Source organism: Hypanus sabinus, chromosome X1 (assembly GCF_030144855.1).
Source record: "Hypanus sabinus isolate sHypSab1 chromosome X1, sHypSab1.hap1, whole genome shotgun sequence".
In the NCBI taxonomy this organism is placed as follows: domain Eukaryota; kingdom Metazoa; phylum Chordata; class Chondrichthyes; order Myliobatiformes; family Dasyatidae; genus Hypanus; species Hypanus sabinus.
In genome coordinates this window covers 49,921,457-49,933,972 of record NC_082738.1, presented here as the reverse complement: position 1 = coordinate 49,933,972, position 12,516 = coordinate 49,921,457, and the positions used below count along the sequence as shown (strand labels likewise).

General features: G+C 34.1%; 1 protein-coding gene across 14 annotated transcripts in view; it reads left to right on the top strand.

Annotated features, from left to right (window-relative positions):
* Positions 1 to 12,516, top strand: part of hdac5 (histone deacetylase 5) — a 334,015-nt gene that overhangs the window by 172,094 nt on the left and 149,405 nt on the right. For 9 of the 14 annotated variants that reach the window (XM_059956583.1, XM_059956578.1, XM_059956582.1 and 6 more), the window contains one exon: positions 4,535 to 4,606. The exons of 1 other annotated variant lie outside the window; for it this stretch is intronic. In XM_059956583.1, the coding sequence (XP_059812566.1) occupies positions 4,535 to 4,606 (72 nt within the window). Of the gene's footprint in view, positions 1 to 4,440; positions 4,607 to 12,516 lie in introns of those variants that run through there. 4 more of the 14 variants (XR_009509038.1, XM_059956576.1, XM_059956577.1 and 1 more) reach the window with 1 other exon arrangement.

The following is a 12,516-nucleotide window of genomic DNA, read 5'->3' as shown; positions in this document are numbered from 1 at the left end:
CGCTGGCCCACCCGCACAGTGTCAACCCCGCTTAAACCTCATTTTTTACAGGCACTTTGCCATTGGAGAAAAGTTCCAAAAGGCCCTACTCACTTTAAAAATCTTGCGCTCACTCACCTCCAAATATGCAACTGCTTGCAATATCTCTAGCCCACTAAAAAGTGATTGAAGAGAATAAAGATGCAGTGCTTTTTCATTTCAGCAACTTACAGTAATAGAATTCCAAACAGGTCAAGTATTTGTAGAATTTAGCAACATCCAGTAGAAATAATTAGCACCTTAACTGCAGTGTAGTTGATATTCACTTCAAATTATACTGGAAGGAGGTCCTCCCTGCTGTACAGATATGTTCCATTAAGTGAAGTTAAGAAAAGACCTCAGATGCAGTGTTGAGCTCCAAAATGTAATGAGGTGCCTCATCAGCATTTACACACATTGTTCTAATCTTACTTCTTTTTGTGCCTGCACTTGTGTGAAAGCTTTTACTAATATGAAGAATATTTTTTTTTAACTGTTAACGCTGGAAATCTCAGACCACCAGGTTCAGGAACAGTTACTACTCCTTAACCATCATGCTCTTGAACAAAAGAGGATAACTAAACATTCTATTTCTGGTGTTCCCACAATCAATGATTTCATTTTAAGAACTCTTCATCTTGTTATTTCGTGCTCTTGTTATTTATTAATATTTATTTATATTTCTATTTGCACAGCTTGTTGTCTTCCATGCTCTTGCTCCTTCATTGATCTTGTGTACAGTTACTGTTCTATAGATTTGCTGAGTATATCAGGAAAAATAATCTCAGGGTTGTATGTGGTGACATGTATGCACTCTGATAATAAAATTTACTTTGAACTTTGAAATCTGCAACAAAAGCAAACAATGTTAGAAAAACAGCAGGTTAGGCAACATCTGTGGAAAGAGAAACTATCAATGTTTTGGGTCTGCACCATTTCTGGAATTTTCTATCTTTTTCACCATTACATGGCACTATGAATATCATAGCAATCAAGTAATGAAAATAAGCAATATTTTTATGAAGATTTACAACATTGGCATGCATGTTAGGAAAGTCTTTGGATGGTTATCTTAGGTCTCTTAGGTAGGTTAAAGTTAGAGTTTGAGAATTGGGGAAGAAATTTGACATTTACAATTAGCTTAAGAGGATGATGAAGAAGCAGTGGCAACATAGATGGTGAGTGTTAAAGTCATTTTAATAGTTGAACAGTTATCAGTGGTTTAAAAAAAAGCTTCAAGATCTCTATATATCTGCTAAACTTCTGCCCATTTTATCTTAGCTTTAAGTTGATTGATGGTCAAGAAAAATCGACTTTCTTACATAATCCTCATTTAGTATATAGTTTTTGGAAAAAGGAAGTTAAAGACAGTAAAGCTTAATGTGGCCCTCATAGTTTATGCACAAATCATGATCACAGGGTTCTTAATGTAATGAGATACTCTGAGAAATACTTGGGCGTGCCTCAATTGTCATCTCATTGGTTACAAGGGCCAAATAAACTTATGATATTTTCTTCATTGGGATGGATTTGTAACCAGAAACAGCATCACAATTTGGCAGTGAGTGAGGTGGAGTGAATAATATTACGGAATGTATTGCTGTTAAAGACCTGGCTTGTAAATATAAGCACAATGGAGTCAAAACTTGGGAAAATTCGGGAATATGATGCTGTCATTTTAGATAGAGAATCCTAGCTATCATTATATATTCCTTCTGATTTAAAATAAATAAGATTTTTTCCTAGTACTTCATTTCAGGTTTTCAAAACTGTATATTTATCACTGAAGAACAGTATCATACAATGCAGAATAAAAATCGGTACAACTATTCACTCATTTTCACAACACACAACATAATTTGATGTTATATTAATCCCCACAGTTTTCAGTGGAGCATTTCAAATGATTGTTCAGTTCTTTTCATAAGATGTGAGTTAGACATTTTTTATTTTGTGTATTGGATTTTGAATACTTCATAATTTATATTTTATTGCAGACTATTATGTACTTTTGGTTGATTAAACAAATGATATTGTCAATTTATGAGTTATCATCAACACTGTTTCAACCTTGAGAGGGTGCAAAATGGTCCTGGAGTTATTGTTTGTGTATCAATATTTATTTCAATTTTGGGATATGTGCAAGATTTTTGTTTTGATTTAGAGACGACTACAGTGCAGTTAAATAAAAGCCCCAATGTTCTTTGGAAAACATTTTAATTTTTAATGGACAGGGGACTTAAACATCACAGCAGTGATGCTTTAATTCTCAGAGCTTTTTAGTAAACACAACAGGACTGTGCAAGAAGGTGTTAATAACAGGGAATAAAGCTATATACAATTTCGCCTGCAGAAGAGGCATTTACTGTGGCTATTTGTAGTTTAGCGTGGGTGTAAGACTGACGAAAATAATTGGATCCATGTCATCCACGTGTTGCCAGAAGGCACTTATTACACTGTTTATACAAGTTCTTCAACAATACTTTTGCAGTATTTTTCCACTTGAAAATATTCTTGAGCTTTTTATAGTTCAACCTGAAACTACCCACTCTAATTAGTGGAATCACTGTTATGTAAGATAGATACTTGTGGAGGAGGCACTTCGTACTTCTGCATTGTATGTAGTCAAGTGCACTTTCACAACAGCGTGCCTATGTTGCTGTTGGTATGTATTTTGCATCAGAGAGAATGTGCTTATAACATGAAGAATGCAAAACTCAAATGACTACAGAAACATTTTTTGTCTGATGTCAACTTGCTATAATATTTAGAGATAGAAGCAGCTGACAATGTAGATAAGCAGCTACAGTTTGAGAGGCTGGAGTATTGTGTTCTTCCAGTGATCTTACTATCAATGCATGATACATTCTTTTGCACTTAAGTGTGCTTTAGACAGATCTATAGGTATAATATTAATACCCAAGCTATGCACTAACTAGTTAAGGATGCACTCTTCAAAACAAATTGAGGACAGGTATCATGCATTACAAAGCTGCCCTTTGGTGAATGTGCCTCAGATTTGCAATCAGTGTTTGGTTGTATACTTTGTTAATTTTAAATAGTCTATATATATGCAGTCAGATTGCTAGTTGTATGGTCAATGACAGAAATATTGCAAATATTGCAAAATATGAAAGAGTATTGCAAATATGATTTAGTTGGAAGAGCAATAATGTGCATACATTTCATCTTCCGTATTTACCTTTTTTCATTGTATTCGTCAAAAAACATAGAGTAAATACAAGTTTTGCTTGGGATTTATGAACTGTTCTTGAATTTTAAACAGATAAAGTTAACAAAATCAAATGGATAAATACAAGTATTGGAATTTGGAATTCTCAGCAGCATGTTTAGAAGGTGCACTAACCCCATTATAGGTTAATGGTTAAATGTGTTAATTCAGGACTTCTGGAAAAACAATATAATCCTCTCGTGGGTTCAGCAGTTGTTTACTTTTATCAAAGCCCTGTAGTCTTCCAATTTGTTTTAAATTGCCACACTGTTGAAGTTTAACACTTCAAGTATGAAGACATTTTTCTTGCCCCTCTTCACCCCTCTACAGCTCCAAAGGAAATAGTTGCTGTTAGGGTCGACATATATACTAGTCTCTTCAGAAAGCTTTAATGTAATTGTGGGATCCAGAAGAACTATTATTTATATACAGATGTTTGGACCTGACTGATTTTGTTTTTTTAACACATAAGTAATCAAATGAACATTTAAGCACATTTTAAATTACATTAGAGTTTCTTCTGTTATGTTGTAGCTTCTGTATAGCTTTTTGTATTTTAATGTTATTTTAATGCTTTTTGTAAATTAATGTTACTGTATTTAAGCAATGCACAGAAAAATTAAGTTACTCTTGATAATAATGTTCATGTTAAAAGTGTGCACAAGTTTGGAAACACTATCATAGCTGATTGGTTGCCTGTGTTTGTATGCATGTTCCTTGTTCCCTGAGCATGCATGACCTATTTATAGCTGACCCCTCCTATCATTCTATTTCAGTCTGCTTCAGGCTGTATTATTGTTAACTTGTATGTAAATGTGCCAGCTTTCATTACTTTAGGTAGCTTGTATGGTTGCATGCAATCATTGACAGTGAGAGGATTAATATTTTCAAACTGAATAGCATCTGTCAGTACACTTAAGGTTCTTTTTTGGTAAAAGGCTTTCCCCATCTAGCCATGATGGTTGCATGCATCCCTTGCTCAAAGGAAGATGACCATTTGCTATAACGGCTGAAAATCTCAATGTTAATTAGGATGTTTGTTCCACTGTGCATTTCACCAGGCTTGACTATGTTAAAAAGAATCTGGGGTTTTTTATGTCCTGCTTCCAGCAGCAACATTTAGTGGATAAAACTATACTCACCAGCTTAGAAGTTTTAATAATTGTAAAGAAGATCTCAAAACTATTGTGTTTGATGATTTTGCCATGTTACTGAAGCCCACAGTGCCTCGCCTGAAAAAGATGTTACAGACTATATATGAAACTGAATCGTGTTTTTCCTCAGATGGTGTATCTGGACGAGAGCAGCCCCTCGAACTGTTGCCACAAAATCGGATACACACAATGCCAACCTCAGGTAAGCACGATGATTTATCTTATTGGTAGTTACTTCAGTATCTGCAAAATATTTCAAATAATAACATTAAATCAGACAGCGCTAACGGTGGTGCTTTCTTTTTTTACCATATATGTTATATCGTGAATGACATAATAATTAGAAATGACAAATCAATCAGAAATGTGGTAATGAAATGCTGTTTTTGAAGTAAGTTATAACTTAAGTTGTAGTAACTTCATTGCAAGTATTGATAGATTTACTTTTAAAGGCTATCACAAGAAATTAATTTTTCAGTATGACCATAATTTTTCAGGAATTTGTCATTAGTACAATTGTTAAATGGTGCTAACCTTAATTTGTTTGCAAGTGGTTATTTCAGGGACCTGTTTATTCAGCTCGGGCTGGTTATTTGTCAGCACTAGATAGCTATGTGATATCATACTGCTTTCTGAGGTATGCCAAAGCTAAGAATATTGTGATATTTTTAGCAGTGGAAACTTAAGCAGCTTAATGCTGCCAGCACAGCTTTAGCAGTTTAAAACAGTTTGTTAATCCAGCTTCTCTCATTTAAATTCACTGCAGTTATGTTTAGCATGTTAAATGGATGGTTGTGTTTTTTTGGCTTAAAATATACTGTTGAGACCCTTGTGTAATAATTCAAGATAAAACACTGTAGCATGAAGGAGCATAAATATTTAGGACTGCTATGCTGATAATCATATTTAAAATTATGTCAACACACTGACAATCTGTAGTGTTTCCCCTTTTCTCAATATTTTACTAAAGTTAAAGATGCCTGATTTGAAGGCTTTGTTGGAATTACTGCTGTGCATCGTGGAGTTTTCAGTGCAGTCCTGACTTTATGCTTTAGGGAGTAACATTTCCTGTTAACAGTGTAGTACTACAGAAGTTAATTTCCCTTTCTTAGTACTTAAACACTGCATGAAACCAATAATCTGTTACTATTCCATATTCATAATATTCCATTCCGTATTTAATTTGATAACCATTTTTTGTTTTAAATTCAAAGGACGTTTAACCATCAGTTGAGACTAGCTGTAGTTTTAATACCAGTGGCCCTGGGATTTTAAAGATGCCTAAAATAAAACCAGATTCCTTCCAAATTCTTTCATAGTTAAAATGAAACAATGTATAATCATTCAGTTGTCAGAGGTTGAAGGAAATAAGTGGAACCTTGCAAAAAGGCAAGCTATGTACAAAATAAAATGTAAAACAATTAGAATTTTAAAAAATCATAATATTTTAGACAAAAGATTTTTATGGTTAATAAAGTAAAATACAATTAAGCAAAATATTTAAACCATAGCTTATTGGATTAGACAAAATATTAGATGCTTTTTAAAAATTTTAATTTTTTTAGTAACTTTCAATAAAATTGCCAACTTTGACGTTGTCAGTCTTGTGGCCAAAAATGATGCAAAATAGTTTTGAAGTTTAAGGAATGAGCTTATAACTTCTTCAAAGGCAATTAAAGATTATTTTAAGTTTTAACCATAATAACCAAAATTTATTTGGGTGCAAATAATCTGGTTTCCCATGAGCAATGTGTTTCTGTTTTTAACGGCTATTGTTTTTATGTTTTCCCCACTCAGTTGTATTTTATTATTACTGAGTCTCAGTACCCTCTGTTTGTCACTATATGATTTTAGTTATATTGCTTTTCTTTGGTAAGCTCATTTATTCCACACCCAAGCAGATAACCTGCTCTAATCTAAACAGGAAGCCTTAGAGATGCAGTAATTCAGCTGTTTTGTGCATGGCATACTAATTGGCTTGTCATGGCAACCACAGTTCTGCAGACCTTGCCAAGTCATAGGGATTTATTTCAGGATGCTTGTCCTTGAGCAAAAATATTTAAGCCAACTCCACGTCTCTTTCAACCAACCCTCTCCTGACCCACCAAAAAACAGTAAAGACTCCTTACTAAGTTTGTTAAAAGTGCACAAAATAGATTGATATATCCTGAATAATTTCACTTTTAGTAGCTTGCAACTTGTGCTATTTTTATAGATTGTGCTATTTATTTCAGGATTTTTTAAAGAGCACATTGCACGTACTTTAAAAAAAATCTTTGCCATAATTGGCAACTTATTGAGAACATATCGACCAGCAAAATCTAAAGGTATTGCAATCCCATTTTGAGAGAGGAGCAAAACCTCGAACAGATTGTTCAAACTTACATTGATAGAAGATGAGTAGAAAAATTGCTGTGGAATAACCTTATGTAATATGCTAATTTCAGGCAAATTATTGAAGCTCGATAGAGTTGAACAATTAAAGTGTTTGTCAATGTGTGTGTTAGAATACCTTTATAACTGTAGAGGTTGTACAAGGCAACAATTTATGGCTTTTCAACATGATTTTCTGATTGACTAGCTAATTGGTGAGCATTTCATAGATTTAAAAATGAGTTGTCCATTTGTATTCATAGACAGTTGTTTTTTTTTAGGTATTTCAGCAAAGGACTTATACTATTAGATTTTAAAATAATTTTGTGAATTTACTGATTCCTACTAAATACTTAATTTTTTTAGTCTTCTTTCATTCATACAGTATGCCCTACATTTGTTCCTCTGATCTTTTATTCATGACTTCTCTTTTCTTCCATTCATGTATTTTATGGGGGATGAATGAATCGTACTGCCCAGATCACAGAACAAACATGGCTACTTTGTGTATAGGCTGTACTTTTGTAATTGAACTGTTTTCACTGTCATTGATTGTGATCAAGACTATCAATATTTTAATTGGCTCACCTCAACATTTTTTAAATTCACCACTTCTCTGCTTGCCTCCTCTGAAGAAATTTTATGTAATTTCAGTTTTCAGGTATATTACTGCACGATGGGGTGAAGCGCCAAGTGTTGAATATAATGAAATGTGAAAGATAATTTTCACAGCTGTTTCTCTCATGTTCACAACAGTTTTAATTTAATGCTGATTGAAGTTGAGTAACTAAAGACTTATCAGTTATGGTTAAATGACATAATGTGTTTGTAAAGGACATTTTTAATGACTTTTTCTGCTTTATTGTAGCAGTGACCAGAGTTATATAACGGCTTTGTGCTTTTATAAATTTATTCCATAAAATTGTATGACATGTTCATTTTATAGTGGTCATTGTTATTTAGAACAGTTCTGCTACAATGATCAATGATAATTTGAGTTTATTAGTCTATCACAGCATTGAGATCAGGTTCTGACTTGTTTCTGCAGCAGTTGTAGCACTAACTGGAAAGAAAATGAGCATAATCATGGAACAGAAGTTATGGAAATGAGAATATTATGCAACTAGGTGTATGCTTAAAATCAATATATTTGTGTTTTCAAGCTCTTGACTCACATATGAGGTCACATTTGGAACTGGTTGAGGTTGTTAAGAAAATATGTGTCAATTAATAATAACATTGAAATCGTCATATGAATTTTATCATTCTATTATAAATGTGTATAGTCTGTGAAGGCACCCAGACTAAAAGATCTATTAAGACTGGATTGTGAATTCCGAGAATCTACTTAATGGTGGTTGAGCAGTAGTGAAGTGAAATTTATAAAGCTCCATCTAGAGGTGGAGGAGGAGCTGTTGAATTATGTTGCACAGCTTGTAGCTGGTCACTACAGATTGAGCATTCCTAGTGATGCATCATATACACTTATGGTGATTTATTTTTGATAAAGCAATTAGCTTTTTTAACTTCAGTTCTCTTTGCACCTCCTCTGGGTCGATGTAATTTAATTTTAGCTTCCAGCTCCAGTGCAATTGTATTATAATTCAATTTTTCAGTTAAGTTGCAATTCTGAAAAGGTGGGAAAATTCTGGTACCATAGAAAAGTATTGTGAATAATGTGCCATTTAATATAATCATCAATGTTGTCTGAATATTAATACTTACGCATTAATGATTGTAGACCAGAAACCACATGAATGCAGAGCTCAAAACATAGAAAAATTAAAGCACTTAAAGACAAATGCATTTAGGTATCAATACATATAGAATTATATATCGTTACTTGATCAAGCTATTTTTTTCTGGGATCAGAACTTAACTAAGATTTTAAAGGATGGCACTTGGACAAACTGCAAATGGAATAGCCTTGGCCTAAGTCGTAGTGTCTTCTAATAGATTTAGAATAGTATTTTTAACTGGCCCTGATTCTGTTTGACAAAATCCTATAAGGAGCATGGTCTTTAGTTGCAAGATTAAAATAAAACAGCATTCTCAGGTTTCTCTGTGTAATGCTGGACTGTGTTGTTTCAATGTGGCGTACAGTAATGATCTATTAAAAGTTCTCACAGCTACCTATATTAACCTCACAGCTGTGATCGCTGCAGCCAACTAATGGATGGGCATGTGAGAATTTCATATGAATTCTTTCAATTATAGAGTGAATGCTGTAATAATGTCAATAATGAGGGCATTTGGTAACAGGTGAATGGAGTGTTGGGAGCTTGTTCCTGGCAGATTAGTAGTGCCTGAATAGATTGATAAAGAACAGTGCCAGCAAAAGTATATTCTTTTGTGTGTTGTGACCACAGACACTTTACAGTGTTTTAGCTAGGTGTTGCTGATCAGAAGTTGTCATGGAGTTTTCTGTGAGAAATCTGCTACACATGAATGTAATCATTGAATGCCTGGTTCTATCTGTCCTTCTGAATGGGAGGAAATGATGAAGTCTTCTATTCCTGAATGTGGTGTTTGAATGAGCTCCTTTTGCAATAGTGAGCATTAAAATGTAATGTGGCAGAAATCAGCAGCAGTCTGTAATGACCATGAGCCTCAGAAGCTGAGAACGACCGTCACAAGCAAAGGTACAGTTATAAGCTGTATTTAAAATTGAAAACAACTCACAGATCCTGGTGAAGTCAAGAATGCAATTTGTTGGCTTTCTAAGTGCTGCTTCAAGTGAAATGGGGTTAGTAAAGCATGATATTTGGTGAATGAATAAAAAGAATTTTACAGAAAACCAATTGAACATCTCACTGGATTTAAATTTTTGGCATTGTATTATGGTTTATATAATTTGGAGGAATTTCATTCTGCAAGAAAGTTGTTAATGTAAATGAAGTCAGGAGTGAAATTTGTTAATGCATGTTAAGACACCTAGAAATGATCACAAAATTGCTCTATTATGATTTTTTCCAATGGCAAGGTATCTTTTTTCTGAAGCTATGTGAAAAAAATTAGAGTGTACTTCATGTAAATCATTCCTGAAATGTGCTTTCTAGGATTCCACTGAGGTTAATATACAACTGAAACCAGATTCTTTCAAATTGTTAGTCGTTTTTCTAGTTTCTATTTCTAAAAGCAAATGAGGCACTTCAATTGAAATCTAAATGTAGTTTTTGTGTTACATTTGTAGTGTGCAGTGCTGTTCCATATGTAATGGATTTGATTAATCACAATATTTTTGTGATTGGAAATTTTAAGCTTATGGGGAAAATTACTTTGTGTGTTCACTTTTCCAGACTGACTTTCTAACATTTGCACTCTACCTAATTTCCCATTATCCATTTGGCACACTCCTTTATCTGCCGTTCATCTGCTTGTTTCTCACAGATCAATTTATGGTGGGCTTATGACAGCTTTAATTAAATGTAAACTTACTGTAGTCCCATAATATACACTAGGGATGAATGAAAATGGACATTCAATCCATCAGAACTAATTCTTGTCAATCCTAACTGTCAAAATCTAACATTTAGGTGCATTTTGTTTCTGTATAATCTTTGTCTCTAATATTTTATATAATTAATCATGATTATTCTTAATTAAGGCCATCTTCCTGTGGTATCTATTCTTAAGTTTTACTTTGCCAGGTTAAATTATTCTGATTGCATCTCCCAGAAGTTATGGAATGATAACCCAGATGATTTAATGTTCATGCACGTTCTGCTGCCCTCTCAGTGCAGATATACAAAGCTATGCAGTGGGCCAAACGCCTTCTCAAAAGTCACTTGAGATGGAAGCTCCTTCAGGATTCTGAAATGCGATCTTACTTGTGAAACTGCAGAAAGTTAAATAAAATATGTGTTAAATTCGATATAGAATTGTTGCACACCTGAATATACTAATACTGTGGATTATTCTCTCAATCAGTGTTAACCAAGGTTAACACATAAGTACACATAACTCTCCATAATTATGTTGTAACTCGTAGTGCAGCGTAGTGCAAGAGTAACTCGTAGTGCAGCAATACCTTAATGATAAGTATATCTACTAAATGTTTACCAATATTAACATAACTTATGACACTCAAATATTACCATTTCAAGGGCAAATAAAGAGAGGATGAAGATAGATGTCTTTCCACTGTGTGTTTCAAAACGAAATCCAAATTAACTCTCACAGCTTGCGTACGGGAAGTGATGTTCGTAAAAAGCGAACTGTACCTTGAGGCCAGAACACATGTGAAAATGCAAAATTGAAAGTTAGGGACACAGTTTTGATTTTTCACATGTATTACTTATCAAGTACTTGCTTGTGGCTCCTGCTCAGTAGATCGTGGATTTAAGTGTCATTCAAAAGATCTGTTCGCAAAAGTCTGTAAACTGACACTCCAAGCAGCTTTGGAATAAACATCACAACTTGGAAGTGCCATTTTTCAAATAAGATATTAAACGAATGGCCTAACTGTTTTCTCAGGTAAAGATGAAAGGAATATGTGGCACTGTTTTTAAAAGTACATTTATTCCTGTGTCCTGACCAATATTATTCCCAAAGTAAGTAACACTAAAACAGATTAATGAAGACTTTGCCAAGCTGCTGTTTGTGTGAACTTGTGCCAGTGTTGTCAGTGGTTCTTCCTTCATTATAACAGTGACTGTACTTCAAAAATACTTAATTGTAAAGCACTTAAGGATATCCTGAATCTGTCCAACACTTTATTCCATTCAGTAAATTGTTTTCATTTCAGGTCTCTGACCTCAGTTTTATAGAAAATCAACAGTTTTCAAGGAACTTTTTGATGTTCAATAGTTTAGTAATTCATCAACTTGTTTGTTCTTGTTTTCATTCCCTATATACCTTAAATGAAATTGTTCTCAGGATTGGCAATGAACCTCTGCAAAATAATAGCATAAGCTACCTCTCAGGACGGATTTAAAACAAAATATGTGCTATGAAAATGGTCACAGGGGATGCAACAAAGCATCAAGTACAAAAAAAAGTACTACAAGAGACTATGCCAGAAATTTTAAAGGTAGTTCAAATATATGCTTCACCATTGTTACTCTCACTTGCAGTAACCTATCAGTATAAGCTAAGTGCTGCACAGTGAGATCAGCATGTTCTCATCAGCATCTACCAGTGATTCATAAATTATGCTAATTGCAATAGCCATTTCTAATCAACAAATGGTTGCTTACATAAGCATCTGTTAAATGGGCACAGTAGTGGAAAGCCAATGATTTGCTGCATTCTTCATTTCTGGTCAATGCATCAGAAGTCTATACCCTGTATGCCCTTCCTAGGTAGGATTAAGGATGTCTATCCACAATGTGCTTAATTAAACATGTGCTGTGGCTAAGGCATGGGAAACTGGGCTCAAAGGTGTGAACATTGGTAATCAGAGTTGGTTGCTTAATGTTGGCTGCTCCTGAGACAGCATGTCTGAGTTATCCTACAATACCCTAAAATGAGGATTACTTGGAGAATGATGTTGTCCCATGTACCTTTGTCATTGGAATTGCTTTGAGGTGCATGAGGGAGCCACACCAGGAAATCCCAGAACAATGAGAAACAACCCAGAAACAGTTTCATGTTTCACTCAGGAGAAAATAATAATTTTCAGTTACTAATGCAGAGAAAGAAATTGCTAACAGGATTGAATTTTTAGGCACTAGTTTTGCCAGCATGTCGGTGCAGAAAGTGGTTTTTGACTAGTATTCTCCAAAAAGCTAGCTAGAG